The sequence below is a fragment of the Lepus europaeus genome, chromosome 8, assembly GCF_033115175.1.
Source record: "Lepus europaeus isolate LE1 chromosome 8, mLepTim1.pri, whole genome shotgun sequence".
NCBI lineage: Eukaryota > Metazoa > Chordata > Mammalia > Lagomorpha > Leporidae > Lepus > Lepus europaeus.
Window position 1 is genome coordinate 8,892,190 of NC_084834.1, and position 26,099 is coordinate 8,918,288.

At 41.4% G+C, this 26,099-nt stretch overlaps 1 protein-coding gene across 1 annotated transcript in view; it reads left to right on the forward strand.

Annotated features, from left to right (window-relative positions):
* The window catches only part of TLL1 (tolloid like 1), a 234,370-nt gene that overhangs the window by 133,852 nt on the left and 74,419 nt on the right, over positions 1-26,099 (forward strand). Inside the window, exons 7-8 of the mRNA XM_062199000.1 lie at positions 5,552-5,657; positions 15,044-15,168. Of these exons, the coding sequence (XP_062054984.1) occupies positions 5,552-5,657; positions 15,044-15,168 (231 nt within the window). The remainder of the gene's footprint in view (positions 1-5,551; positions 5,658-15,043; positions 15,169-26,099) is intronic.

Here is a 26,099-nt window from a genome sequence, read left to right on the forward strand (position 1 = left end):
AGGCTTATGTTGAGATTAATCTGTCGTCCAGGCAACGTGTGAAAACCTGCATCTTGGCGCCTCCAGAGAGATGCCACAGAACGGCTGAGATTTATAGGTGAAGTAGAAACTTCCAAGCTGAGTAGAAGAGTGAGGAGCTATCCAGGCTGAAAGGACATGAGTATCAAAGCTACAGTTACGGAAAACCAAACCCTTTCCTCCAGTCTAGAATGGCTACATGGGAAGTCAAAGTGGAGTGTTTAGTTGGTAATGCTCTAGGTTGGTTAGGTGATCTGGAGAGCATCCTCTGAGTACTGACGAGTCACTGAAGGATCGTACAGAGAGCAAGTTCAGAATAGACAACAGGAACTCTGTTGGCTGGAGGAAGCACTGTGGGGCTGGTGAGGATGAGCTTGAAGCCGCGGGAACCTGTTAGAAGCCTTGGTCACTTGTGGGCGGTAGATGCCCTTTGTGTTTTAGTGCAGGGCAAGATGAGGGAGAGGAGCTCGTACTTCAGAAATATTTAAGAGGAACAACGTCGTGGGAGGGAAATCTTCAGAAGCTCGTTCTTAGGCTCCAAGAAGAAGGGTGAAACTATCAGGTGAAACAAGAAATATCGATAAAGCAGCATGTTTTTGAGGAAGAGAAAGACAAACAGTGATTTCATTTAGCTTTTTTTTTTTTTTTTAATTTGAGAAGCCCTTGGATGATGATGGCTTAGTAGACAAAGAAAAGGTGATTGAGGACCTCGGGAGGTGTCTAGCAATAAAAATGTGGTCGGGAGTTGCCTATTTAGGAAGACATTGGAAGAAGAAAGAAATTGAGGGACCAGCGCTGTGGCGTAGTGGGTAAAGCTGCTGCCTGCAGTGCCAGCATCCCATATGGGCACCGGTTTGAGTCCTGGCTGCTCCACTTCCGATCCAGCTCTCTGCTATGACCTGGGAAAGCAGTAGAAGATGGCCCAAGAGCTTGGGCCCTTACACCCATGTGGTAGACCTGGAAGAAGCTCCTGGCTCCTGGCTTCGGATCGGCCCAGTTCTGGCCTTTGCGGCCATTTGGGGAGTAAACCAGCAGCTGGAAGACCTCTCTCTCTCTCTCTCTCTCTCTCTCTCTCTCTCTGCCTCTGCCTCTCTGTAACTGACATTCAAGCAAAACAAATTCGTCTTTTAAAAGAAATTGAGGATACAAAATAGAAAACAATGGTATTTAAGCAGAATTTGGTGGACTATTTACCAAAAGGGTAAGAATGTTATCTCAAAAATAAGAAAGAGAGACAGAGATAGAGGAAGGAAGGAAGGGTTACTGTATTAGTAGAATTGTGTCTATGAACTACATGAGCCCATTCTCTATTAGTGTCACATTAAAACAAGAATTGATGAGTAGAAAGAAAGTGAGAGAAAACTCAGTGGAATATGATAGCCGTTGCAAAAGGACGAATCCTTTCAGGATGGTGAAGTAACCTGCAGAATTGGGTATGGAAGTTAAGTAAGAAAAAGAATGGGCACTCCTCAGTTGAGAATCTGAAGCCTGAGCCAAACAGCCAGGTTCATCTTACATTTTTCATCATTAAGAAGGAAGTAAAGAGGAAACAGTATTTTTGAAAATTATCTCAGCTACCAAGTCAATGAGAAGTTTGCTGTTAAGTAGGTGTTAGTTTTCCTGTATTTGCCAAACATTTTGTTATACTGACAAAACAAACAAACAAACAAAAAAAAAAAAAAAACAAAAAAACACCTCATAATGAATGCGACTTCCAAAAATGGTTCTTACACTTAAATAGAATTTTGATTCAATATAAATATGTATCCAAATAGAGGAAGAGATGTACATGGCACTTCAAAGTGTCCATGGAAAGATGTTTATTGGGGCCTGTGTTGTGGTGTAGTGGGAAAGGTGCTACTCGCAGTGTCAGCATCCCATATGGGTGCTGGATTGAGTCCCGGCTGCTCCACTTCCAATCCAGCTTCCTGCTAATGTGCATGGAAAAACAGTGGAAGACAGCCCAGGTCCTTGGGCCTCGGCACCCCTGTGGGATACCCAGATACCCAGAAAAAGCTCCTGGCTCCTGGATTCAGTCCAGCTCTGATTGTTGCAGCCATTTATAGAGTGAACCAGTAAATGAAAGAACTTTCTTTTCTCTGCTTCTCTCTGTCTCTGTCTCTATCTCTGTAACTCTGCCTTTCAAATAAATAAATAAATCTTAAGAAAAAAAAGATAGGTTTCTTCTGGTGCCCAAAATGTTACAATCTATGCATAGTTCTTGTATAACATGCATTCTTCATGAAGTTATTTTGAAGATCCCTCATGTACATGGATTTCAGTTTTTTGGCACCAAAATAAACACATATTTCAATTCTACTTTCTATGAACTTTTTGAAGTACCCTAGTATAGGTAGAATAAATAAATTTATAATACTTAACACAATACTAGAAAAATTATGACTCTTACCAGGTTTTTGACTAAACATTCTGGCTAACAGAAAAAAATTACTGTGTGAGATTTCCTGTAGTTGGAACCACGGTCAGCAATTCCAGTGTGAACGCATTCATGTTGGAGACTAATCTTCAACAAATTTATGACTTGCTGTGACTCAGAAACTTAAAATCCAATGTTATGCAAGTACAGTATCCAATAAGCAAAAACTTTGGCTTCAAATTATATGCACAAGAGATGACTATGATAGTACTAAATTGGTATGATAATAAGATTTATTTTAATTTGCACCAGAATGTGCATATAAAGAGGGATATCTTTTTAAAATTTTTGAATTATTAAGTATAGTTTTCCATGTGGCTCTGTATCTCTGACTTTCTTCCTTTCCTTCATGACGTAGGTCTAAGTTTCTCTTACTTGGACTGTGTAGGCCCATGTCCTTTTTTAACTAGCAGGAAAAAAAAAAGCCTCATGTACGTGTTAAGTGCTCAGTTATGGGCTTGGAATGTGCAACTATTGCTATAGTTACTGAATGTTCTACTTTCAACAATGTTTGTGAAGCATTTCTTGTTGATTAGAGAGCCTTTTTCCATATTGTGCTCTATACTGAAATCTTGAAAGTTTATAATTATAAAATCAGATCCATAGCACTTTAAAATTCCCACCTTATAATTGGATATGTTAAAAAAAAGCTTCAAATTCTATGGAGATCACAGTTGTAACAATTCTTCCTCTCAAGGGTTGGGGAGAGAGCAGCGTATTCCCTGAGAATGGTTTTAACACACAGAGACACATCAGAGGTTTGAGGAGCACACATTTCAGTTTACAGGCTGGCTAGGAAGTCAGAATCATTTACCATGTGAAATTATTCAGATATGGTTTAAAATACATTACTCTGAAAGGCGGGCTCTATAACTGCAGCTTGAGTCTCTAACCTTTAGTGCTCAAATGCACGTTCCCAGGCTTCAATAGCACATGGAGGAGAGACCTTATATTCTAGGACATCACTCCATTTCTTTAGTACCTTTTGGAAAACTATTAATGTGATATCATCGAATACAAATATTGAAGTTAGAATGTTCAATTAAATGAGCGATATAATAGTCCCCTTTTGAGATCCAGGCATGAATTTGGAATTCCAATAGTTCACTTTTATACTTTCTCAAAGCTCTTTAGGTTAGATAAATAGTATGTCATGCACCACCTTTTGCTGTTTATCTTTTTATTTTTTAAATACATATTTCTAGCTCTAAAGTCATATTGATTTTTAAAAAATATTTATTTATTTGAAAGGCAGAGTTACAGAGAGAGAGAGAGAGAGAGATAGAGAGAGAGAGAGAGAGGTCTTCAGTCCACTGGTTCACTTCCCAAATGGCCACAGCAGCCAGAGCTGGGCTGATCTGAAGCCAGGGAGCAGGAGCTTCTTCTAGGTCTCCCATGTGGGTGCAGGGGCCCAAAGACCTGAGCCACCCTTTACTGCTTTCCCAGGCCATAGCAGAGAGCTGGATCACAAGCAGAGTAGCCGAGACTCAAACTGGCGCCCGTATGAAATGCCAGCACAGCAGGCAGTGGCTCTACCCACGATGCCACAGCATCGGCCCCTTTGGCTGTTTAAATCGCAGAAATTGAGTCATTGAAATCTGAAGTCAACAAGAAGCAATTCTTTGTTCTAGAACCATCAGTGTAGATTCATATATTTATCTCTCTCTCTCTCTTTTTCACTTTTCAAGAAATAATACTGCTTGGCAGATACAAACAGGCAGTTGAAAAAAATCTGTTAAAAAAGAAGTTAAAATAACATGTGAAAAGTGAAACAAAAAACTCCCTTAGTTCTTATTCGCATGCTTTTTTTATATATAAAGATTTATTTATTTACTTGAAAGTGAGAGTTACACACAGAGAGATGGAGAGGCAGAGAGAGAGAAGTCTTTTTTTTTTTTTTTTTTGACAGGTAGATTTATAGACAGTGAGAGAGAGAGACGGAGAGAAAGGCCTTCCTTCCATTGGTTCATTCCCCAAATGACCGTTACGGTCAGCGCTGCGCCGATCCGAAGCCAGGAGCCAGGTGCTTCCCCTTGGTCTCCCTTGTGGGTGCAGGGGCCCAAGCACTTGGGCCATCCTCCACTGCCTTCCCGGGCCACAGCAGAGAGCTGAACTGGAAGAAGAGCAACTGGGACTGGAACCTGGCACCCATATGGGATGCCCATGCCGCAGCAGAGGATTAGCCAAGTGAGCCACGGCACCAGCCCCCAAGAGAAATCTTCCATCCACTGGTTCACTCCCCAACTGGCTACAATGGCCAGAGCTGTACCTATCTGAAGCCAGGAGCCAGGAGCTTCTTCCAGGTCGCCCAAGCGGGTGCAGGGGCCCAAGCACTTGGGCCATCTTCTACTGCTTTCCCAGGCCACCACAGAGAGAGCTGGATTGGAAGAAGAGCAGCCAGGACTCGAACCAGCGCCCATATGGAATGCCAGCACTTCAGGCAGCAGCTTTACCTGCTGCGCCACAGCGCCAGTCCCCTATCATATTCTTCTTGATCAAAAAAGTCTTTCCAAATAGAAACTTCTTTTCATAAAAGAGAGCCTCGTTTCATTTCTGAATGAAAGTAGATTTCCGGTTGTTTTATCTTTAATGTTGAAGTCGCGTTGCTAAACCCAGCAGTTAGTCTAATATATACTAATATTGTTTCTGCACCTTTTCACAGTGTTTTATAGAAAGGATCTAAAATTCCAAAGCAAGAAGAAGATAATTTTTATGGGCCCTGGCAAATAGAGTCATAAGAGAAAACTGACAAATTCATTGGATAAAAATCCAACTTTTATTATTATTTGTACAGTATCTCAAAAAGCAGTAAGATTTTAAAGAAATGAATATTGTGAGTTAGTAAAAGAGCATACGTCAAAAACATACAGAGTTTGGTTTTGTCAGTGTTTTTGCAGAGATAAAGTCATTAACCCATTCTTTCAGTAGGGGCTCGAGTGGAAACCTCTGCCCTTGGCACATGCGCCGGGATGAGAGTGGAAGTGGAGCTAGCAAGGAGATGGGTCACTTAACGAAGAGCAGATGCGAGTCGAGGGAGGGCTCTGGTGCTCTCCGCTCTTCCAGGCTTCTGAGATCTTGTTTGTCCCTGCTCCTTAGGTCAAGAGTACAATTTTCTGAAGATGGAACCCGGGGAAGTGAACTCACTTGGAGAAAGATACGACTTTGACAGCATCATGCACTATGCCAGGAACACCTTCTCAAGGTTGGACTCTCAGGTTATACCTTTTGACTTTTAATTCCTTCCCTCCATGTAGCTCCTCTCAAAGCTATGCTTCACATTAGAATGAGAACACCTTTCAAATATTGCTGCCCTATGGCAGAAATAAACCAAGCAAAATACATCAAAAATCGTGGTTAAGAATATAGCCAACAACAGACATTTTAATGACATGTTAAAACACATTTTTGCCTTTCCTATCAAATACATACATTTGAAGTGATAGGATATTATCAAGGATTTAAATTATAGTTTAATTATTTTAAAAACGTCAATTAAAACCATGACCAAACCAGTCTGTATATGAAATTGCCTAAGTGCAGTGTAGGGAAAAGTCAAATGGTTTACTTGGTTGCTAAGTTGGAAAGTCACACTCTGCAGGCAACTCCAGCTGGGTACTGTGCATTTTCAGTTGCTTGAGTACCACCAATGCCCAAGAAAGACTATTACTCAATGAATTCTAAGACAACAAGTTAAGAAGATATTTTTCTTCATATGGTTTTCAATTATTGTTCATTAATTATTAACCTTAAGATTCTATCATTAACTGAATACTCTTTTTAAAGAGTGAAATAAATTTGGGGTTTGATCCATCCACTTCATTCTAAAGATGATGGCATCCAGGAAATAGTTGCCAGGTAAGGAATTTGGAGCTGTAAAACCATTGAACTCACCCATTCCCTTGGCACACTCGGGCTCATTTTACCCTCCTACATCCATTTCTATTCATTCTTTTGCCCAGTTACATCCATCTCACAGTTCATTAACAACTGTTTATAAAGGCAGGGTCAGGAAGGAAAGAAAACGTCAAATGTATTCAATAAAAGATTTTTGGCAAAAAGGAGAGAAGGATGTGTTAATGAGCCCTTCGTACTTGGACGCATTTTAGAATCATTCTTTTATAAAAACTCAAACTTTGGAAAAAAAAGCGAGGGTTGACTGTGCAGTGTATGTTGAAAACTTCATGGAAACTGGAATTAAAAGATAAGTTTGTTTTGTTGTAAGGGCATTTTGAAATTCATATATAGTTTTTTCACAATATGCATTTTCCAAGAACTTTATGAAACCCTTTTATTTTGAAAACCATTCTCCTCTGAAGTATATGTTTCACATACATACACATAAATATCTATGTATATGTACATATGCATGTACATGCATATACAATATATGCATGTATATATATATATATTTGTTAAAAATATAATAACTATCCCATGCTTACTGTTCCTGGAATTTGAATTTAGGATTTGGTAAAAATGACAGTCAGAAATTTAGCCTGAAATTATTCTTAAAGAATAATAAAATTTTTATTTTCAGACCAATGTTTGGAAGGGAGTTTTCCATAGAGATGTGAAAGAAATGAACATTTGGTCCAAGTTTAGGCAAGGCTCCTCTCTTATGCTGCCGAATTCAGTTAATTAGAATTAACCTGAGGTTTGATTATTTGGAAGACAGGAAGTTCCATAGAGTGCAGAAAAAAAAGGAACTCTTCCTGCTCTTCAGAACTGACGAGTCTGTACTGAACTTTGGACTTGCCCCTTTGGTGTGTCCTGCTTTGACTTTCCACCTGGCTGTTTTCTCCACATACCACTCTTCTCATGCTGCCTGCTGTGTCTCCTCCATCATCGGCCTTTGTGTTGTGTGCCAACCAGCTTTCACTTTTTTTTTTTAAGATTTATTTATTTATTTGCGAGTCAGAGTTACACAGAGGAGAGGCAGAGAGAGAGAGAGAGAGAGAGAGAGAGAGAGAGAGAGGTCTTCCATATGCTGGTTCACTCCCCAATTGGCTGCAACTGCTGGAACTGCGCCGATCCGAAGCCTGGAGCCAGGAGCTTCTTCCAGGTCTCCACGCGGATGTAGCAGCTCAAGGATTTGGGCCATCCTCCACTGCCTTCCCAGGCCATAGCAGAGAGCTCGATTGCAAGTGGAGCAGCCGGGACTCGAACTGGCGGCCATATGGGATGCTGCCGCTTCGGGCCAGGGCTTTAACCTGCTGCACCACAGCGCCGGCCCCCAGCCTTGACTTTTTATTCTATCATATTGCTTCAAAGTTATGCTACTCATTTTTTCATAAATAAACAGATTTCTATAGTTCAAAAGACCTTATAGTAGGAACGATAATATCTGATTGATCCCCACTCTCATATTATTTTATAAACTTGAGTCTTTAAAGTGGATGTTTAGGGACCAGCACTGTGACGTTGTAAGCTAAGCCTCCACCTGCAGTGCTGCCATCCCATATGGGCACCAGTTCGGGTCCCGGCTGCTCCATTTCTGATCCAGCTTTTTGCTAATGGCCTGGGAAGGCAGTGGAAGATGGCCCACATGCTTGGGCCCCTGCACCCACATGATACCTAAAAGAAGCTCCTGACTCCTGGCTTCAGATCAGCCTAGCTCCAGCCATTGCAGCCATTTGAGGCGTGATCCAGTGGATGGAAGATCTCTCTCTCTGTCACTGCCTTTCTCTCTATGTAACTCTGCCTCCCAATTCAATAAATAAATCTTCAAAAAAGAGAGGATGCTTACTGACATATGTAATTGATTTCAGGTAATGAAACATTTGTCTCTGTTCTCAGTCCTTCCTCCACATAATAAAACCTTTAAAAATATTTATTTATTTGTAAGGCAGAAAGAAAAAGAGGAAAAAAAAATCCTTCCACTGGTCACTGCCCCAGTGCTGGAATTGGGCTGGGAGTGAAACCGGAAACTTGTCAGTCCAGGTCTACAGGGGTGGCAGAATCTCTGTTCCTAGAGCCATCACCACTGCCTACTAGGATCTGCTTTAGCAAAAAGCCTAAGTCAGAAACCAGACCTGGAGATCAAATCAGTCACTCTGATGTGGGAGGCAGGCACCTTAACCACTAGACAAACACCAGCTCCTCCTTAGCCATTTTTAAGTACAGAGTTTAAAGTGTTAAGTAGATTCACAGTTGTGAAACATTTCCAGAACACTTTCGTCTTGCAAAATTGAAACCCTGGTACTCATTAAGCAGCAACTTCCCATTCTCTCTCTCCAGCACCTGGCAATCACCAGTCTGCCTTTTGCTTCTATGAACTTCACTACCTTAGATACCTTGTATAATTGGAACCATACAGAGTTTCCCTTTTGTGACTTGGTTATTTCCCTTAGCATTATTTCCTCTAAGTTCATCCATACTGTAGCATATGACAAGATTTTCCTCTATAATAATGATGACTAATACTTGATTGTATAATCACATTTTATTTATGCCTTTGTTCATCAACGGACATTTGAGTTGTTACCACTCATTGGCAACTGTGAATATTGCTGCTGTGAGACATGCATGTGTACTATTCCTCAGAGATCCTTCTTTCTAGTCTTAGATAGATATTCTTATTTCTGTTCTTAGATATTGCACTATCTAAGCTGACATGGGATTGCTGGTTCATGTGGTAGATCTTATTTGAAAGGCAGAGAGAGAGAGAGAGAGAGAGAGAGAGTTCTATCTTCCAACCACTGGTTCATTCCCCCAGGTGACTGCAGTGGCCAGAGCTGGTCCAGGCCAAAACCAGGAGCCTAGAACTCCATCCAGGTTTCCCATATGGGTTCAGGGGCCAGAAGACTTGGGCTATCTTTTGCTGCTCTCCCAAGTGCATCAATAGGCAGCTGAATTTGAAGTGGGGCCACCAGGATCCTAACTGGCACCCATATGGGGATATTGGCATCGCAGGCAGTGGCTTAACCCACTGTGTACATTGCTGACCCCAGTGGCATTTATACTTTTAATTCTTCAAGAACTTGCACACTTTCTTCATGGTGGTTGCACCATTTAACATCCTGCTCACAGTTTATAAGTTTTAGCTTTCTCTATGTCCTCACCAACACTTGTTTTCCTTTGTTTTGATAATTTCCATCATATTGGGTGTGAGGTGAGATTCCATTGCATTTTTGTTAAAAAAAAAGATTAATTTATTCATTTGAAAGTCAGAATGACCAGAGAGAGTGAGAGACAGAGAAGAGAGAGATCTTCTATCTGTAAGTCCAGTCCTCAAGTGACCGAAACACTTGAGAGAGGTTGGCCAGGCAGATACAAGGACCTAAGAAAGCCATCTAGATTTCCCATGTAGGTGGTGGGAACCCAAGTACTTGGCCCATCATCTTCTGTTTTCCAGGTGCACTAGTAGGGGGCTGGATTGGAAGCAGAGTACAGGGACTTGATCCAGGCATTCCAAGTGGCGACTTAATTTCCCGTGCCATAATGACTGCTCCACCTTTTGGTTTAGATTAACATTTTTGTGATCATTGATGGGTATCTTGTGTTGGTTAGCTGAACATCTTTTCAGATGCGTGGCGGTCACTTGTATGTCATTTTTGGAGAAATGATTGCTCAAGTCCTTTGCCCAGTTGTTACTCAGGCTACTTGATTTGTTGTTGAGCTGCGAGAGTTCTTTATGCATTCTGGCTCTTAACCACTTAATCTGATACATGATTTGCAAATATTTCTGCCATTCCACAGGTTACCTTTTCACTCTGGTGATTTTGTCCTATATGACCAAAATCTGTTAAGTTTGATTTCACCGTGTATGTCTCTTTTTTAAAATATACTGTTGCCTTTTGATGTCATATCCAATAAAGCATGACAGCCATGAAGCTTTCCCCTTATTTTTCCTTCTGGGAATATATAGTTCAGGGTCTTATGTTTAGATCTGTAGTCAACTTTGAGTTAACACTTTTACATAGTGTAAAGGTACAAATTCACTTTTTCTTCTTTCTTTCTTTTTTTTTTCTTTTTTTTTTTTTTTTTTTGGCTGTGGATCTTCAGTTTTATTGTCATCATTTGTAGAAAAGGCTGCCTTTTGGAATCCTTGAAGAGAATTTGATTATATACATTAGTTTTTCTGGAGGGGTTCTCTACTTTATTTCATTGGTCTAGAGGTTTATCTTTATGCCATTGCCATAATATGCTGATTACTGTGGCTTTGTAATATATTTTTGCTGGGGCACTGGCATCCCATATAGGCACTGGTTCGTGTCCCAGCCACATCTCTTCCAATCCAGCTCTTTGCTAATGGCTTAGGAGAGCAGTGGAAGATGGCCCAAGTGCTCAGCCACATGGAAGGCCCAGAAGAAGCTCCTGGCTCCTGGTTTCAGATAGGCCCAGCTTTTGCCACTGCAGCCATGTGGGGAGTAAACCAACAGAAGAAAGATCTCTCTGTCTCTCCCTCTCTCTGTCTGTAGCTCTACCTCAAATAAAATAATAAAAAAAAAAGACAACATTGGAATTTTGATAGGGATTGTATTGAATCTGTAGATTTATTTGAGTAATATTAAGGGCTTACTATTAAAATTTTAGATCCAGGATCACAGGACCTTTCCATTTATTTATCTCTTTAATTTCTTTCAGCAGTGTTTAGTTTTCACTGTCCAAGTCTTTCATTTCTTTGGTTGGGTTTATTTCTAAGTAATTCTAGAATTTTTATCTTGATTTCCTTTATGGGTCACTCATTGTTGGTATGTAGAAAGACAACTGGTTTTGTGTTTTGATTTTGCTAAATTCATCTATTAGTTCTAACAGTTTTTTGTGGAACATTTAGGGTGTTCTATGTGTAAGACCATATCATCTGCAGATAGAGGTAATGCCTCCTCCTTTCTTTTTCTAATTTTAATTCTTCTTCCTCCTCTTCTTCATCTCCTCCTCCTCCTTCTCCTTCTTCCTCTTCTTCCTTTTTCTCTACTTCCTTCCTCTCTTTCTCACCTTCTTGTTCCCCCTCCTCCTCCTGTCTTCTGCCTTCTTTCCTAATTACTGTGGTCACAACTTCCAGTACCAGGTTAAACAGAAGGGCTGAGAACAGGCACCCTTTCACTGTTACCGCTGTTAGAGGAAAAGCTTTGTTTTTCACCACTGAATATGATGATAACTGTGGACTTTTCTCTTTTTTTAATAAGATTTATTTAGTTATTTATTTATTTGAAAGTCAGAGTTACACTGAGAGAGAAGGAGAGGTAGAGGTCTTCCATCCGCTGGTTCACTCCCCAGTTGGCTGTAACGGCCAGAGCTGCGCCAATCTGAAGCCTGGACCAGGAGCTTTCTCTGGGTCTCCCACATGGGTGTAGGGGCCCAAGGACTTGGGCCATCTTCTACTACTTTCCCAGGCCACAGCAGAGAGCTGGATCAGAAGTGGAGCAGCCGGGACTCAAACTGGCACCCATATGGGATGCTGGCACTGCAGGCGACAGCTTTACCTGCTAAGCCACAGTGCCAGGTTCAGTTGTGGGCTTTTCATTTGTGACCTTTATTATGTTGAGGTAGTTTCTTTCACTTTCTGGTTTGTTGAGTATTAATCAGGGAAGCGTCTTGAATCTTGTCAAATGCTTTCTCTACAGTAGTGAGAGGTGTTATAGTTCTTCTGTTCTGAACTCATGGAGTCTACAAATGTTCCAGTTGTTTCTGTGAGTGTAACCCATGGAATAGATTTAGGAAATCACTGTGAGAAGTCCTGGCCTATGTATTTTGTAAGGTAAATTCATGCAAACTGGTAGCTTCTCGTTTTCATTAAAACAAAGAAAAGTTGTAAAGTTTTACAAAGTTTCTTAAAAGAATAGCTGATTTGCCATCTTTACACAGTTAAAATAAATGAAGAATGGCTATTAGAAAGGAACCTTAGTATGATTTGCCTCTGGCCTGTTGCTAACCCCTCCCTTGCTCAATGGCCAGGACTTGGACAAACAGAATTGTTAACTTCCTGACCATAAAGAAAGCAAAAGAATGGGTGATTGGTCCCCTTTAGAATGTAAGAAAGGATACCTCAGTATATAGAATAAGTCAAAATTCATTATTCTACTGGCCAAGGTAGCATATATCCACTATATCTACTCCAAAATGTCATTAATTTTTTTTTAAATATTGAATCTCCTGAAAGCTTAAAAAGTGAAACTTGTCAGAGTGCCCATTTATTTTTGAAAATAGAACATAGTCAATACTTTGCTTAGTACTGGAGGACTGCAGAAATTGAAACACTCCATCAATTTCCGTTTTCCTGCTTAATGCTTCTGTTGATTCATGCGGTGCCATTGAGGGATGGCTTTTCTCAATGCTACCTTATAACTCAACTTCCCTTTCCAATTACACGGGGCTTCCCGAAGTTGCATCTTAGTAGATGTGTGCGAGCTCTTGCTTTTGATGGTCAGTTCCCATAAATCATTAGTCTCTTCTACTTGTCTACCCTTGTCTCGGGCAGTATATAGATGGAGTTCTATAAGTGCTTAGATCTGGGGTTAAAGAGTTGCCGCCTTGGTATTTGAGATGGCCAGGTTGTATATCACCACTCCTTTGCTTACCTAAAAGCTAGGGTAGTTATTCATAAGTTAACCATGTTATTCTGTTTGCCATCTTCCTAAAAAGTAGTAGTTGTTGTCCTCCAGGTAAACAAATTATCTAGCTGGTGCTCAAACATTTCAGAAGTTCTTGCCTCTCTAAATGGTTCTTTCTGGGGACTCTCTACTGGTAGGTAGCCGTAAGACTTGCTGTGCAGCCGATACTGACCTTCTGTCCTTTATTTTTTCCACAGTGCTGATCTGATCACTACCCAAGTTATTGGTCTTTCATTTTAATGTCTTTCTCCCCACATTAGGATATTAAAATCAGGAAGAGTAGTATTTTTGTTAGTCTGTTTACTGCTATAAATCCAAACCTAGAACAGTGCTGAACGAATGTTTCCTAAAGGGAGGAATAAGCTTAAAGTGTTATTCTTTAACCTGCAGTATAAATGTGTGATATTGTAAATATTGAAAAGGCATGTCCCATCACTCATCTCCATTTAAAAGATATCTTACGCGATGGGCATTTCTTCTGGATGTTAAGATCCCAGTTATGATGCTATGTCCCACATCAAAGAATCTGGGTTCACTTTCGAGGTCAGAGTCTGATTCCAGATTCCCAATAATTTGCACCTTGAGAGGCAGCAGTGATAGCCAAATTGATTTGGTTGTTGTAACCCACATGGGGGACTTAAGTTGATTTTCTAGCTCCCAGTTCCAGCCCCCAAGTTTCAGCATTTGAGGATTGAACCTGAGGATGAGAACTTTCTTTGTCTTTCTCTTTGTCTCTTTGCCTCTCAGAAAAAGAGATGAGAATCTTTTAAAAAAAGACATTTTACAAGGTCATTTCTGTTTTTTTTAGATTATATTATTTATTTGAGAGGTAGAATTATAGATAGAGAGAGGGAGAGACAGAGAGAAAAGTCTTCTATCTGCTGGTTCACTCCTTAAATGGTCACAATGGCCAGAGCTGGGCTGATCCAAAGCCAGGAGCCAGGAGCTTCTTCTGATCTCTCATGTGGGTGCAGGGACCCAAAGACTTGGGCCATCTTCCACTGCTTTCTCAGGCCATTAGCAGAGAACTGGATTGGAACAGGAACAGTGGGACACGTACTGGTGCTCATGGGGGTGCCTATTGCAGGCATTGGTGCTAAGGTTATTTCTTAATTTAAAATATCTTTGTGGAAAATTTCCTTCTTTGTTTTCTGAAAAACAATTTTTGTTTTTTAAAAATCCACACAGGCAAACTCCCTCCTTCTCAACCTGTAGTAATAGTTTCTCAGTTCATTGTATTTTTAACCTGGGCACTTCCTTTAGAGTTATAAATGTTTGATACATATTGCAAAATTAGAATGTATCTTTAGTGTACTTTATTAAGAATTTTAACTCATACATAGTAGGAAAGTAATTCTTCTACTAAAACTTTGAGTCAAAAGCAACTCAATATCTATAGCTTAGAATCAATGGGGCACTGATTAGGATTTTTTGCTAAGCAATTTTGCCATGAAACATTGAAAATGATATATAATACTTCTGTTTTGCACTGTTTGTCTACATTTTGACATTGTTTTTCCTTATTTTTAAACATACGTTATAACATTTAGACTTGTAAGAAATCTTAAATTCTTAGGTAGTTAAATTAGAATTTAATTCAAAGAATATTAAGGTATATTTTGTTTGACTCTTTGAATTTTAGTAATTTCAGAAGTCTTTATTGTAAATTGCTGTTGAGAAGATAGTGATATCATGAGGAAGAATTGTTTTACAATCTGGCAATCTAAGGGATCCTTAGATCTGTTTGGGAGACGAAAACAAGAGCCATGGTGTACTTGGTGGGAGACTATAAACTATTCCATGTATTTTAAAAACACATAATACAGTTTTCTAAGGAACACGTGGATGTCGTCATTGATTTTATGCTACGCACACGTGATGCTGGTGTTTTGAAAGTTTGACACACTGCCTAGAGCTCACTCCGGAGTATTTTCCATTTGATTGACTTGAGTTTAAAAAGTAACCGTATATTGGTAAGCAAGATACGTGCTTTGATTTGGTGACGTAGGGGTGGTTCGTTTCTTTTCTCTTTCAGGGGGATGTTTCTGGATACGATTCTCCCCTCCCGCGATGATAATGGCATACGTCCGGCCATCGGTCAACGCACGCGTTTAAGTAAAGGAGATATTGCACAGGCAAGAAAGCTGTATCGATGTCCAGGTATTGCTCTCTGCAAACACAGGCACGTGGCTGAGCTGGGCTGTGCTGGGCTGTGCTCTTCCTGATGCACGAGCCATGGTTTACCCGGCTGTTTACTTGTCTCTCTCCTTGCTGACAAGTGACATGCAAAGTTCCAAGCAATCATGGGATGAGCGAGGAGGGAACTCTGGAATACTCATCGCAACAAATCAAAACAAGCTGTTAGAATTCAGATTTCAAGAGCTGGGGCAATACGTGTTGTTTTCTTTTAATTTCATGAGTAGAAGAGCAAAATAGAATGGTTATTTGATAGTTACTAAGGAGCTGCATGATTCCGTAATCAAGTGCTGAGTTTCCTTGCCTCTATCGGCAAGAATATCCTTTATTTGAACTGCAAAATTGGTTTCTGAATGACCTGTTCTTTCAAGTCCCACCCTTAATGGTATATAAATGAAAATTTTGGCAGTAGGAATTTATAACCCTGCTACAAAAAAAAAAAAAAAAAAAAAAAAAAGTTCTCACGACGTTACCAGTGAGCCACTGTGTATTTTGCTACTGAATGAAGTTTTGAAGAAAGGATGAATGAGAGTCTTGATTGTTGACAGCCTTGTCACTTCCGTTGAGGAACCGTGTTTTGTTTTGTTCTGTTTGCCTCTTCATACTATTTGTTGAACTCTTTTACTTAGTGTAGGGTTAACTATACAATCACCAAGTAAACTGAAAATAAATCTTCGTAAAAATTAACAGTGGGAATCTGAGAGGGAGGAGGAAGGGTTGGAGCATGGTGGGGGTGGTGTGTCACTATGTTCCTAAATCTGTATATATGAAATACATGAACCTTGCATAACTTAAATACAATTTTTAAAAATATATTTATAAAACAAGAATATTCTTTTTTTTAACTTTTATTTAATGAATATAAATTTCCAGTGTACACCTTATGGATTACAATGGCTTCCCCCTCCCATAACTTCCCTCCCACCCACAACCCTCCCCTCTCCCGCTCCCTCTCCCCTTCCATTTGCATCAGGATTCATTTTCAATTCTCTTTATATACAAATCAATTTAGTATAAAGATTTCAACAGTTTGCACCCACATAGAAACACAAAGTGAAACATACTGTTTGAGTACTAGTTATAGCATTAAATCACAATGTACAGCACATTAAGGACAGAGATCCCACATGAGGAGCAAGTGCACAGTGGCTCCTGTTGTTGACCCAACAAATTGACACTCTAGTTTATGGCGCCAGTAACCATCCTAGGCTGTCGTCATGAGTTGCCAAGGCTATGGAAGCCTTCCAAGTTTGCCGACTCTGATCATATTTAGACAAGGTCATAAAAGACAGAGTGAGGATAGTAACCAATGATCCTAAGAGTGGCATTTACCAGGTTTGAACAATTATACAGCATTAAGTGGGGAAGAGGACCATCAGTACACACAGGTTGGGAGTAGAGCCATTGGTGGTAGAGTAGAGGTTATGATTACAAAGGAATGAGGCCCAAGTGCACTAGACAGGGCCTAGAACAAAGGACAGAGTCATTATCCGTGGCTTAACAGGCTAATCCTCCGCCTTGCGGTGCCGGCACACCGGGTTCTAGTCCTGGTTGGGGCACCGATCCTGTCCCAGTTGCTCCTCTTCCAGGCCAGCTCTCTGCTGTGGCCAGGGAGTGCAGTGGAGGATGGCCCAAGTTCTTGGGCCCTGCACCCCATGGGAGACCAGGAGAAGCACCTGGCTCCTGCCATCAGAATGGCGCGGTGCGCCGGCCGCAGCACACCTACCGCGGCGGCCATTGGAGGGTGAACCAACGGCAAAAAGGAAGACCTTTCTCTCTGTCTCCCTCTACTGTCCACTCTGCCTGTCAAAAATTAAAAAAAAAAAAAGAAAAAAAAAAAAAAAAGAAAAACCAATTCCATAGATTTACAGGTTACAAAATAAGCATACAAAAAAAAAAAAAAAAACAAACAAACCAAGAATATTCTAAGGGAACTCCAGTACATTGATGGTTCAAGAAAGAAAAGGGATTCTGCTGCAAATTCAATATGTTGTGAGTTCTGTTCACATCCTGAGAACTGATCATCTTTGAAAGAGCGAACGTGAAAGAAAGGCTTAACTTTACTTCAGTACAGTTTTCCCAAACTAAATTTCCAAAGAAACCCCCTTTACGTAACACTAGCAGCATTCACATTTGGAAATATTTCTAGATCACTAAGGTTGCAGAAGGTAAAGTAACTATAACAGTTTTAATTTCCTGCTACTTTAATAATGTGTGCAGATTATCAGGGGTGTAATGGTTATATGCATCCCTGAAGATTTACCTTGACATTGTTTATGTATTGAGTGATAGGGAAGCTCTTATGTTCATTACACTTACTATGAGTCTGGTGTGAGTCTGGGAAGATATGCCCTCAGGGGATAGGAGAAAGCAAGCTAATTCATTCACAACAATTGAATACGTGCTCCTTGACATATGGGGTAGTGTGCTTTTGTTGAGCGGTTCAGGTTTCAGATGCAAGCAAGAAAAAGTGAGTTGGCTGGATAGTCACAGGAAATAGCTAGGAAGTTGGTCATTCAGTATGATGTGATTATTTAATTCATTGATTCAGCCTGGTGAATTTAGTAAACATTTCTGCTGAGGAAAGAGGTTTCCACTCCCTCAAGATCAAATTGGCTACGGAAAATTATAAGATATTACGGCTTTCCCAATTATCTTGTAATGGTTCATTTTCTTCTAATTTAGGTCTATTAAGTTTTCAAAAGGACAGTTGACTTTTTTTAAATGTAAAGTTTGTTTAAAGCCTTTTATATCTTAGTGATTCAATATTGAAAGTAAGTTTCAAAATTTTTTCTTTTGTACATAATCCTATCTGTAGCTATCTGACTGCTTACCTACAGAATTTTGCCCTGTATCTAATAATACTTAGTATTCATAGATTTATTTACATCATGGATACTTAAATTGGATTCATACTCGCATAAATATCTTTTAAATGTTTTATGTAGGTTTATAAATATATAGGCACATGAAGTATTTCTTTAATTTTTTTAAAATTCAGATTTCCATAGGAAAAACACACTTGTAAGAGAATGGCACCACTATGAAAAAGTCAGGGGTGATTCTTGACTAATTTCTAGCAACATTTAGCGTGTGATGTTTTTAATCTTTTAGAAAGAGAACGGTTTTACAATTAGTAGCAATTAAATAACTGACCACTTTGCATGTAAACAATTTTGCTTGTCTCTCTCCATGTATGCATTCAGACATCACACTTAAAAATCACACTGGAGATTCATTTGAGCACTAAATTGTAGGAAAGTTAATATGAATCAAAAATAATCAAATTGTATTATGTAAATTTGTATTATTATTATGTAATATTATGTAAATATGTATTACGTAAATTTCAGCCAATGACTCTTAAATATTTCCATTATCAACAGAAAGAAAATTAGAAGTGTGGTTTCTAATTGAGATTTTCATGGTCTAAATACACAAATGGGTCATTTTCTTATTCAAAACAGAGTAAATATTCATGTATACGTTGCTTTATTTAACATAGTGAAAGCACATTCATGAAAGCACTCTTCTCTGTGAGTCTGTATTTCTCAAGCAGAATTAAAAGCCAGTTGCTGTTTCATAGCTTATGAATTACATGGAGTAAGGGAAAGTTACGGGATTTTTTTTTTTTGAATGAAGATAAATTAGCTTTTAGTTCGCCAAATCTTTGAGAATGACATTTTTTCTCAATGCTCACCAAACAATTCTCCCCCATTGTTTTCCATTTTTCCTTCTCTCTAAATTTCTGTATCTGTCTGTCTCATTTCCTAGTGTAGTTAAATATACACATAGTTATATATTTAAAGTTTTCCATCCCTTAAGTGGGGAGCACCGCTGGTTATTAGGACAATGGTAGTGGTGTCTGTAGACTCACCATACACCAAATGAAGTTCAGCAACATCATCAATGGAATGAGGTAAAAGATCCATAATTATACACAGAAGTCTAAATAGGACAACTTCCTTTTTATTTTAAAGATTCATTTATTTATTTGAAAGGCTGAGTCACAGAGAGGCAGAGGCAGAGAGAGAGAGAGAGAGAGAGAGAGAGAGAGAGAGGTCCTCCATCCATTGGTTCACTCCCCAGGCAGACAAAATATCTGGAGCTGCACCAATCCAAAGCCAGGAGCCAGGAATTTCTTCCAGGTCTCCCACTTGGGTGCAGGGGCCCAAGGACTTGGGCCATCTTCTGCTTTCCCAGGCCATAACAGAGAGCTGGATTGGAAGTGGAGCAGCAGGGACTTGAACTGACGCCCATATGGGATGCTGGCACTACAGGTGGCAGCTTTACTTGCTAAGCCACAGCGCTGGCCCCAGAACAACTTCTTTAAGGATGACATAGGAGGAGATTAAGACTTTAGGAGGTTGGGGATGTTGCTTATGGTGCAGCAGGTTAAGCTGCCACCTGCAGTGTCAGCATCTCATATGGGCACCAGTTTGACTCCCAGCTGCTCCACTTCCGATCCAACTCCCAGCTAATGCACCTGGGAAAGCAGTGGAGGATGATCCAAGTGCTTGGGCTCCTGCACCTACGTGGGAGACCCAGATGGCATTCCTGGCTCCTGGCTTCAGCCTTGCCCAGCATTAGTTGTTGTGGCCATTGGGTAGTGAATCAGTGAAAGATTTCTCTGTGTCTCTCCTCTCTTAATAACTCTGCATCTCAAATAAATAAATTAATTTAAAAATTCACAAGGTTGCCCAAAGGAAATGAAATCAGCATTTGAAAGAGTTTTCTGTGCCGGCGCCATGGCTCAATAGGCTAATCCTCCACCTTGCGGTGCCGGCACACCGGGTTCTAGTCCCGGTCAAGGCGCTGGATTCTGTCCCGGTTGCCCCTCTTCCAGGCCAGCTCTCTGCTGTGGCCAGGGAGTGCAGTGGAGGATGGCCCAAGTCCTTGGGCCCTGCACCCCATGGGAGACCAGGAGAAGCACCTGGCTCCTGCCATTGGATCAGCGCGGTGTGCCGGCCGCAGCGCGCCGGCTGCGACGGCCATTGGAGGGTGAACCAACGGCAAAGGAAGATCTTTCTCTTTGTCTCTCTCTCTCACTGTCCACTCTGCTTGTCAAAAAATTTAAAAAAAAAAAGAGTTATCTGTACCCCATTGTCTTTGGGAGCTCAATTCACAATAGCTAAGGTATGGAGTCAACCAGATGTCCATCAGCTGAGGACCAGATAAAGAAATTGTGATACACCCCCCCACATAACCCCCACACACACACATACACACACACAGCCACACACACCCACACACACACAGCCACACACACGCACCCACACACACCCACACACACACGCACACACAGTATGGAATACTACTCAGCCATAAAAAGAATGGAGTCCTCTTTTCCTACAAAATGGATGCGATTGGAGACCATTATGCTTAGTGAAATAAACCAGTCTCCAAAAGACGAAATTATATGTTTGCCCTTATTTGTGGTAACCGATTTATATGGAGTACAAAAAATGTTATGTGTATGAGTGGATTTGATTATTGTTTATAACCCTTGTCTATATTCTTGAGGACCAGTGTTTTTTTCTGCTTCTACTTGTTGAATTTTTTTATTTAGTGGAGGGTTAAACTTGTGATTAAAAAGTAAATGGAAAGTATCTCGTTGTAAAAATTAAAAGAAAAATAAGAAAGGAAGAGGGGGAGGGGGAGAATGAGGGAGGGAAGGAGAGTAGGGTGGGAAATGTAATTATGCTCTTAAAAGTGTGTATATGAAATGCATGAAATTTGTTCCCTTGTATATAAATAACAATTATTAAAAAAGAGTTTACAAGCTGAGATCTGGTTGTGCCTTGGTTTTAATATGGAAGAAGGCGCTTACCAACTTCATATTCCTTTGGAACTTGTCTTATCCTTACTGTTTTACTAGAAATTGCTGGAATATAGAGCCAGCAAAGTGAATTTGGCTGCTGTTTATGCCAACTTTTTCCTCTTTGGTTTATGTTCAAAGCTCTATTAGATGTGCATTTTATAGAGCAATTCTTAGAGCTTCATTTTGAAAGGAATATTGACCTAGTAAAGTAGATAGATGGACAAGGTTGTGGCTTTTACAATCTGTCATAAAGAGGACCTGAATCCTCAAAGGCATGTTTCTAGTAGGCAAGCTGCAACTACTGTTCACCGTTCTTACATATTTGAGAGAATTTATTTTAAAATTTATCAGGACATGTGCAGACTTAGAAATGCATATATTTAATTTTCTTAAAATAGTACTAACTTATTTCAGAAACTGATAGCTGATACTTTGCAGTCCACTCTTGTATTTTTTTCTATTTGTGTTTGCTGTAATATAAAAACAATAAATCCCAATTCCTTGTTGGACAGTCAGCACATCTTCATACAAAAGGTCAGTACAGGAATAAACTTAGATTTCTGCTCTGACGGTCCGAGGTTGTTTCTTTTAGTTTAGAATTGTTCATTGCCACATCTTGCTCCTGGCTTTGGAGATGGACAAGATGGGCTGTGTGAGACAGCACGCGGTCCTTCGGAGCCCTGGCGCTGCGCCGACGGGGCGGAGACAGGAAGCCCGAGTTGCGGAGGCCTTGGACATCTTAAAGGACACCCGCTAACACTGTTGCTGCCCGCGCAGTCATCCTTCCTTGTATCCCATGTACCATCAGGACCAGGTGCTTCTCACAGGCGTTGTGCCCACTTCCCGTCTTCCGTGGAGAAGGGGAGCCGAGAGAGTTCCGAGGTGGGCAGGCAGGCCGTCGCGGCCCTACGCGAGGTTTCTATGATCTGAGAACAGTTCTCTCTGCTGCATGAAGGAATACGTCTTGGGGCTCTTCAGAGGGTTGGTCAAAAACGCAACGAAGGGCTGCGCGCCCGTGGCCTCTGTGCACCTGCGCGGCCGTGCCCGGGCCTGCCCACCCGTGTCCGGCCGCGCGGCGTGGCGGCCCTCGTGCTGTGGTGACGTCAGAGGTCCGCAGGCTCTTGAGTGACGCTGGTCCGGTCCGTGGGCCAGGCCGGGTAACGGTGGCGCTGATGCTGGGTGCGCGAGGTGGCGCCAGGTGGTGGCCTCCCAAAGCCATGGCTGGATGCGAAAACAGCTTAGGGCTGCAGTCGCCGTGCGGGTACAACGTCCGAGGAGAGGGGTACAACGTCCGAGGAGAGGGGTACAACGTCCGAGGAGAGGGGTACAACGTCCGAGGAGAGGGGGTACAACGTCCGAGGAGAGGGGTACAACGTCCGAGGAGAGGGGTACAACGTCCGAGGAGAGGGCCTGGGGGAGACCCGCAGCGCGGCCTGCGTGGGCGACGCGGGCTAAGTGCATGAGCTCCTGCTGCTGGGCCGGGCCCCCGGGAGGAACTGTCAGCGTCTCTCCTCATGCACACAGCGAGCGTTCCCGTGGCGGACGGTAGGAGCCGGGCGCTCGTGTTCGCAGCACAGTGTAAGTCACCGAACCTACGCAGCACGGGGCTTGAAGCCATGGAGTCTGCACTAGACTCCATCCGTGACCCTCCCCGACGTCAGGCACGAAAAGCAGCACCGGATAAGCAAACGGGCCTTCAAAGTCCCGAGGCCCGGGCGTAGGCCTCGTTTGAAGAGACCGCACAGGCATCCGAGAGAGCTCTCCCAGAGACTCGGGAAATACAGCATTCAGGATATGGGAGCCGGCTGCCCCAGAAGGAGACGTTCCATAGAGGTAAAGCGACAAGAGCAAGAGAGAGAGAGGAAAAAATTCATTCTGGAGAAATTCACCCCAGAAAAGCATTCTCACCTGAACTCCCTGCGCACCCCCAGGCCTTAGCTGAGCAATACTGGAGAAACCACCAAGACTGTCTTCACCCAGGGCTGCTACCACGTGGCCGCCTCTGGAGCCAGCCAACGCTGGAACGTTTAGTAGTAACTTACTGGGCCGTGGACCTCTTGTCTCACAGGAAAACCCGGGGACGTTGGCCGCGAGACCACAGCCTTCCTAGTGCAGCAGGCTACGCCCTTCACACACGCTGTCGCCGGCAGCGGAACCCCATGGTCTGGGCTCTTCCTCAGACAGTCGGTGAGAAGTCAAATCGAAGATCCTGTTTTCAAAGCGTCCCATGAAGTTTTGCAAATAAAGATTACACACTTTGAACGATGGCATTTTCCTTGTAAAGTCGTTTACGTACATTTTAATGGTTTCCTATTTTCATTAAAATAGTAAAATTGTCATTAAAATAGTTATATATGATAAAAAACGGAATTAAAAGTTAAGTTTGGGATCGGCGTTCAGCCTCCTGGTGAAGATGCCGTAGCGGAGTGCCTGGGTTCATCATATTAGTTGTAATTCTTTAATTCTTACCCCTTGCAAGATGGATTTCTTTTTGGTTGTTCTTACCTTTCACTTTGCTTCTTACGTCGGGGGAAATGGGAGAATCAAGAAATCTAGCACCAAAAAGGATGGTTAAGATTAGACAAATACAGCAAATGAATGCAACGCATTTCCATGTCTCTTGTTGGGTAACGATGCTGCCTTCCACGTGTGATGTGCGCACAAGGCAGAGTGCTCACCGCAGTGAGTGGCACTGCCTGCCCCAAACAGATGGACAGAAGGGTGAGGCAGAGCGTAAGGACAGAAACAGCTATACCCTTTCCTCCTGAGAAAGTAAAATAACTGATCCAGGACCCGCTATGCAACCTGCGCCACCCCCCAGGGCGCCCCATGATGTAGTGACCACTATTGTAAGTTCACGTGGACTGTGTGTAACTTCCACATACGAGACACAGCATGCACTATTTGTCTTCCCGTGGCTGTCCTGTTTCACTGAGCATTACAATCTCCAGTTCCATCCATTTTGCTGCCATTTCTTTTTCATGACTGAATAATATTTCACTGTGTGTATGCACCACATTTTCCTTATTCATCCTTCAATGGACCCCTAGATTGATTCTGTATCCTGGCTACTGAAAATAGTAGTGCATTGAACTTGGCAGTGGCGGTATCTCTCTGCAGCTTGTTTCATCTCTCTTGGGTATATAGGCAGGTGAGGGACAGCTGGTTCATACTGTAGATCTAATTCTAGTTATCTGAGAGCTTTGTACTCTTCTGTATCATGACTGGACTCATTTGCATCCCCACCAACAGTGGAGGTTCCCTTTTCTCAGCATCACTGCTGAGAAATATATATGATTTTCTCTTCTGTGGTAGCCATTCTGCCTGGAGAGAAATGATACCTCATTGTGGTTTGGATCTGCCTCTTCCTGGTGGCAAGCAATATCGAGTTTTTGTCCATATAAATTTATTGAGGAAAATTCACAAATTATAATTGCAACGTGAATACAATTTTTTGCACTTGTTACCTTATATACAGGCACTATTTTATATATTTAATTTATTTATTAAATTTATTTATTTATTTATTTTGCCAGGCAGAGTTAGACAGTGAGAGAGAGAGAGAGAGAGTTATAGAAAGTGAGAGAGAGAGAGGGACAGAGAGAAAGGTCTTCCTTCCATTGGTTCACCCCCCAAATGGCCGCTATAGCCGGCACTGTGTCGATCTGAAGCCAGGAGCCAGGTGCTTCTTCCTGGTCTCCCACGCAGGTGCTGGCACCCAAGCACTTGGGCCATCCTCCACTGCCTTCCTGGGCCACAGCAGAGAGCTGGACTGGAAGAGGAGCAACCAGGACAGAGTCTGGCGCCCCGACCGGGAATGGAACCTGGGGTGCCAGCGCTGCAGGCAGAGGATTAGCCTAGTGAGTCACAGCGCCGGCCATATATTTAATTTCTAAACTGTATATTGTATTTTGTTTTATTTTTTAAAGAATAGTTATCTTTATAAGAGCAGGGTTGTATGGATGTATTAGTCATTATTTATAGTAATAGTATAGTCATTATTTAGCATCTAAAATGATCCTACGTGAAAGCATATTGTTTGTATTCATAAAATCTTAACCGGTTGTCACTTTTCTAAGTCTTCTTGCAATGTTACATTTACCAAGTGTGCTAGATGACTCAGAACAGTGCTGAATTATGGATTCTTGACCTTGAGCATTTCATTTTGTGCTAAATTTACTTTTATCTGCCTGTTCATCAGAATAAACATTGCTTACTCCTACTTTAAATGTAGTCTATTATGCAAACATAGTCTGTGTTTTCCTGAATAAATATTTGTGTCACAATAGACTGTCTTTATAGCTCTGTTCTGCTTAGAGGGTCATAATGTTTCTTTCCGCATTTAATACAGGATGTGCTGCCCCATTTATAATTTATTGGGGACTGGGGGAGAGGGAGGTAGCTCTGGAATATGGTAATATCTCAGGTTTGATTGTAGTCTGCTTCAGAGGGTAAAGACTGTCCATTCAAATTGTTGAGTGAAGGTGACAAATGGAGAAAACATTCTTGAATTGCAGATACTTCAAGCAGCCTAGGTTTGGGCTGGTAACGGGGCCTTACAAAAGCAACTGGCAAGCCTAACGCACAATGATGGCCGCACACAGATTTTGAACCTGTGCAGCTGTTGCTATGCTCCAAGGAGTGAGACAAGCTTAATAAAGGGAAAACGTATTTCTATGTGTGATTGATAGAACAGAGATGGTAAATAAATGTCTAGATCTCTTTGGAAAATTTGAATATTCCATGATGGTTTTATCTTTCATTTTTTTTTTATTTTGTAAAAACAACTTTGTGTGTTTTTTGATACCACCTGTATTAATTTTTGAGTTTTTTTTTTTTTTTTAAATCTTGATGTGCTGTTCACTGTTAAGCTTAGCCTTAATTCACACTGGTTGTATTTAGGGAATGTTTCAGGTGGTTCCACAACCATATCAAGCAGGTATCGCTCACCAGAATCTGAAGATGGGTGTCTGTTAAGTTGGCACCTGCTCCTGGGGAAAGAGTGGGAAAGGCTTCATGAGAACTTTATGAGTGCCAGGGTATTTATCTCATAATCTTATTTTATTGTTATTCC